The sequence below is a fragment of the Propithecus coquereli genome, unplaced genomic scaffold, assembly GCF_000956105.1.
Source record: "Propithecus coquereli isolate 6110/MARCELLA unplaced genomic scaffold, Pcoq_1.0 Scaffold646, whole genome shotgun sequence".
Taxonomy (NCBI): Eukaryota; Metazoa; Chordata; class Mammalia; order Primates; family Indriidae; genus Propithecus; species Propithecus coquereli.
In genome coordinates, this window is record NW_012152463.1 from 356764 (window position 1) to 362594 (window position 5831).

Consider the following 5831-nt stretch of genomic DNA (forward strand, 5'->3'; position numbering starts at 1 on the left):
AAATATTTTTGATCCATGGTTGGTTGAGTCTGTCAGTGTGGAACCCATGGATACAGAGAGCCGACTATATGTACCTAACAATGTAGATCCAAAATACATGAACAAAAAACCAAAAGAAATGGAGGGAGAAATAGAGAATTCAATAATCATATCCCATTCTCAATAATGTAAAAAGATTCAGCCAGGAAATAGAAGACTTGAACAATATTACAAACCACCTAGATATAACAGACATCTATAGAAATCTTTAAAGACCAACTGCAGAATACATATTTTTCTTAAGTGCACATGGAACATTCTCTAGGGCAGACCATATGCCAGACCATTAAAAAAACTCAATAACAAAAACCATATGATCCTCTCAATAGACATAGAAAAAGCTTTTGCCAAAATTTAACACTCCTTCATGATAAAAAACACTCATTAGTAGGGATAGAAGTGAACTTCTCAACCTAATAAAGCCATCTATGAAAAACTCACAGCTAACATAATACTTAATGGTGAAAGACTGAACACTTTCCCCTAAAATCAGAAACAAGGAAAGAATATTCATTCTCATCACTTCATTCAAAATTATGGGCAAGTAAAGGCCTTCAGGTTAGAAAGGAAAAAGAAAAACTCTAAAGATGACATGATCTTGTAAATAGGCAGTCCTAAGGAATTCATTACATTACAAAAATCCATACATTACAAAAATTACTAGAGCAAGTTCAGGAAAATTGTAGGACATAAGATATAAAAATTAATTGTATTTCTATTTATTTACAATGAACAACCTGAAATGAAATTAAGAAAACTATTTATGATCAAAAGAATAAAATACTTGGGAATACTTTTAACAAAAGAAGTGCAAAACTTATACTCTGAAAACTACAAACATTGTTGAAAGAATGAAAGAAGATCTAAATAAATGGAAAGACATCCCATGTTCATGGATTGGAGACAGCTGTACTCATCACTATATCACCAATACACTCCCATATTCATGGATTTAAAGACTTAAAATTGTTAAGATGGCAATACTTCCCAAATTGATTTACAGATTTAACATAAACTTTCTCAAAACTTTGTAGAAATTGACATGTTGATCGTAAAATCCATATGGAAAATAAAGGGACCTAGAATAGCTAAAATAGTTTTAAAAAGAAAGAATAAAATTGGAAAACTTATACTTCCTGATTTCAGAATTTACTAAAGCTACAGTAATCTAGAAAGTGTGGCACTAATATATAGATTAGTGGAATAGAATTGAGAATCCAGAAATCCTCACATTTGCAGTTAGTAGATTTTTCAACAAAGGTGACAGCGAGGAAAGAACAGTCTTTCAACTAATGGTGCTGAGACACCTGGATAGCTACATGCAAAAATATGAAGTCAGACCCATACCTCACAACATATACCAAAATTAACTCAAAATGGATCAAATAATAAAGGTAAGAGCTAAAACTAGAAAAGTCTTAAAAGAAAACATTAGGGTAAATTTTTGTGACATTGTTTTTGGCAATAGTTTCTTAGATATGACACTAAAAGCACAAGCAACTAAATAAAATAGATAAATTAGAATTTCTAGGGTACAGTAGAGTATGAAAATGTTTTGCAGTTGATTACGGTCATGGTTACACAACTCTGAATATACTAAAAACCATTGAATTTTACACTTCAAGTTGGTTAATTTCATGGTATGTGAATTACATCTCAAAAGAATAAACCCAAAAGGGCAAAACCCCACACAAACGTTTAATAGGTACACTTCACAACATAAGATACAGAAATGTCTAATAAGTCATAGAAAGATGCTAAACAATATTGTCATTTAGGAAGATGACAACTTAAGATCATGAAATACTATGACATGCCAAACAGTACAACAAAATTATGATGACTGAGAGTACCAAGTGCTACCTTTTACAGATTCCCACTAGCCTCTCATATCTCTGCCGTTGATTATAGCACTTACCTCATAATGACACTCCAGGTGTCATAGCTTCTGTCGTTATATTCCTTTGGCAGCCTCGGTATCTACTTTCCACTGCTACAGCCTGGACCCTCAGATAGAGTTTGCTGTTCACCTTGTAAAGTATATAACATATAACCACCCAAAAAATTGAAACAACTTATTGAATGTCAAATCCTTACCTTGGGCTGTCAGGTCAATCTGTTCCAAAAGTAGCAATTAGATTACTTGATGTTTTAGGTTTGTCTCCTAAAATTTGTAGTTGCTTTTCTCAATCTCCCAGTAAATGGAAAATAAAACAATTTCTATGTCCCAAGCAACAATAATTTATAAGTGGTTATTATACCTGTTTTATAGATAACTGAAGCTCAGAGAGGCTTAATTTGCTCAGGGCAGGACAGCAGTGGAGCCATTGTGTAGTGCAGGTCTATCAACTACAAAACCCTGGTTCTTTTGACTGTGTCATGGTGCATCTGAGACAGGAGTACATTAACATTTTTTTTTTTAATAATGGACTGGCCTTTCGAGTTTCAGCATGATTTTTCCAGAGACCGTATTTAACGTGTATTCCAATATAAAGAATTTGTGTTCAATTATTAATTAGTACAGTAAGCATCTAGTGAGTGCTTACTGCATGTAGGTACTATGTTGGGTATATGCTGAATATATTGATCTTAACTTTAGCAGAGAAAGCAAGTATACAAATAAAAATTTGCAGTACAGTGAGAAAATTGCAGTGATAGAAGTCTTTAATGAGTATGGTGGTAACATATGAGGAAGTGATCAATTCTGCTGGAGGAGCCATGGAAGATGAAATGATCGAATTTAAGGCTGTGCAGGTGTGTCTGTTGATATATGGGTGCCTATTTCTGTGTCGTGACTGTCTATGGAAACCGTACCTGCATAAACACCAGTATTGGGTTTAAGTAAATAACTACTTTAAAGTAGAAAAAAATTCATTGTTAGTTTGCAGGAATACTGTGTTCCTTTACACCTTTTTAGTTATTAGCTTTGTGTTCACATATAATTAAAACTCCTTGGCAAAATACAAAAACCTTAAAAGGGAAATGCTTTTTTGCTGACATGTGGTTTGTAAAATATTTTGCGAAACAACTAGCTATTAGAATTCTTTAATTCTGTTGTATCTGCTTTTTGGAATTGAAAGATAAATGGGCAAGATAAAACAAAAATTGGGAAGTTCATGAAGAATTTGCTCTATTCTTTTATCAAATTGTGGTATACTTACTTAACGAGTGAATATACTTGAGATATATGCTTTTCAGATTTTTCACGAGAAAAGCTTTAAACTGTGTTTATGATTATTTTCTAGAGATAAATTGTTTCTCACACATCAATATTGTGTGTTAATGTAGCAGTGGTTAGTTTCTGGTGAAATTTAAAATTTTAAAATTTTTTTGCAACATTTATTTAGCAAAATGTTTATTATTCCATAGGATTTTGAGCAGTTTCTAATATTACTTTGTATAGTTGTTTCCTAAAATAATGAATAATGAAATAAGTTTTCAGTTTATCAATAAATGTCTTATTGAAGTCAATTATTAACATAATAGGCTGGTTTTTTTTTAATTTACCAGCTCCCTTATTTATTTCTTAATGTAGCCTTTTTTTTCCTATATCATTATTCCTGTTGGATAAATAGGACAAATTGAAAGGGAAAGGAGAATCTTCTAGTTTCAGAATCTTTGATTTGGCCAAGTTGTACTACTGTTACTTTGTGGCTAACTGGAGCAGTAAGAAGGCTACCTGCTGCCTAATATAATTTTTTGTAAGTACACACAGACAGTTCTGGAAAATAGGGAATCTACTTGTAGGTCTTAAAAATAGTGACTGGAAACTATTACAAATGAAAGGCTGGGACTTCTGTGCTTTTTGTTTTGGTTTCCCAGTGGCTGATATTTTGGTATTCCAAAGTAAATTAAGTATCCATCATCGTATGGTGATGGCAAAGGTTTCTGAGATGCTATATTTGGGAAAATGTATTTAAATATATGTGGGTTTTATGTAATAGTTTTAACAGCAGTACTCTTTGCAAATTCATTTGATTGTGGTTTAAGGTAGACATTGTCTTACAAAATTAATATGCAAATCTAGTACTGTATCTATTTGAAACTGTATACTCTATGTTAAGAATTGTACAAAAAGCGATATATTAGAATCAGTGCCTTATGGTTAATAAAGGAAATACTGTCTTTCATTTATGAATACAAGTCAAAGAAAGAAAAAATATATTTCATTTTTAGATTATATAAATGGTGGAGAACTTTTTACTCATCTTTCTCAAAGAGAGCGTTTCACGGAGCACGAGGTGCAGATCTACATTGGAGAGATTGTGCTTGCCCTTGAACATCTCCACAAGGTAAGACACTTCATCTTTGCGGTTTCTTTTTTTGAAAAATCTAGTAACTGAGGTAATGATGGAGCTAAAAGAGCTAATGTTTTTATATGTCATTGTCTTGGTGGAGCCTGGGAAAGCACACTTTAGAACGTCGCCAATTTTCTCAATTTTATAGTTCCCTTTTTAAAAGTCTACTTTCCTATTATAGTTGCTGTGATGCAGATTAAAAAGATAGAATCTGAGCAATTTTTGGCTTTCTTCATGAAAAATCCAAATGTTTATTTATTACAAAGTATCATTAGAATAAAAGCTTCTGATTCTTAAAATAACCTATAAAATGAAACCATAAATTATAATATTTATTTTCTTAATTGTAACTTACTCTATTGCAAACTCTGCCTGTACGTTTTCAGGTATTTCCTGATTAGGTTGGTGAATGAGAGTTATTTCCCACTCTTCCACTCTGGCTTGCTTTTCCATTTGTTTTGTCCCTGACACCCTCTCTTGTCCCCACCCCATCCCTCCTCCTCCTCCATTATTTCCATGTAGCATGGTACTACGCTGGTACCATTATAAAAACTTTAAATGGAATTCATGTTCATGACTCTGTCTGAACTCTACAAAAATCAGTTTAAACTTTTTTAATATTATCGGTCCAAGAAATTTTGACTTTTTTTTCATAATGAGAAAATATTATTGTGGAAGCAAAGTCATTATGTAGATTGGGCTTATGTGTTTTTCCGTAGAGATAGAAAATACTCAAATAATTTTTACCGAAGGTGTGTGAGACCCTAAGGAGACCAATGTTAGAGTCACTAAATTAGGACAATTCAGGTGCATCATGAAGCTACTCTTCTTTGTTATGTCATACGCAGGTCCTATACTAGCTTAAGCTAAATAGAGATTAAAATGCTGATTAAAGAGCATAGGAAAAAAAAGGGAGAGAATTGAAGGGAAAAGTAAGGAAGAAGGGTGAAATTTCTAAAGGGGCAGGGAGATTAGGGTAGCAAGATGGAGATAATAAATGAGAGAGGCTGTGAGAAAAGATGGTGGGAAGATATAAGGGAAAACGGCAGTGATCAAGAAAAGCGTAGATCTAGCCCAGAACAGAAACAACACTGGGTCGGGGGGTCGAGGGAGATGGTTCGGAATAGGAATCTTAAGAAGAGTAAATGAAAAATGTCTGAGGACGAGGAGAGAAAGTGAGAAGGCAGTGGGGGTCCAGGCTGCAATACAGTGGAGAGAAAGGGAAGAGAGGAGCAACAAAGCAGGGAGCGGAACTGAGGTCGTGAGACAGATGTGTGTTCTTCTTCTGACAAAATTTTCACTAGGTGACAAGCTTTATGCCTGTGGTTATTTTTGTAGGATATAAAATAGTTAAAACATCTTTATAAAAGAAACAAATTGGACCCAGGAATAGGCTGCAAAGACCTTTGAAATTTATGATTAAGAGTATTAGATGTAATTCTTTACAATATAAAAACAATGGTAGAAATCATCATAAATGTGGGTAAAAACAAA

General features: G+C 33.2%; 1 protein-coding gene across 1 annotated transcript in view; it reads left to right on the forward strand.

Annotated features, from left to right (window-relative positions):
- RPS6KA5 (ribosomal protein S6 kinase, 90kDa, polypeptide 5) overlaps positions 1-5831 on the forward strand; it is a 100389-nt gene that overhangs the window by 48747 nt on the left and 45811 nt on the right. The window contains exon 2 of the mRNA XM_012660001.1: positions 4216-4331. Within this exon, the coding sequence (XP_012515455.1) occupies positions 4216-4331 (116 nt within the window). The remainder of the gene's footprint in view (positions 1-4215; positions 4332-5831) is intronic.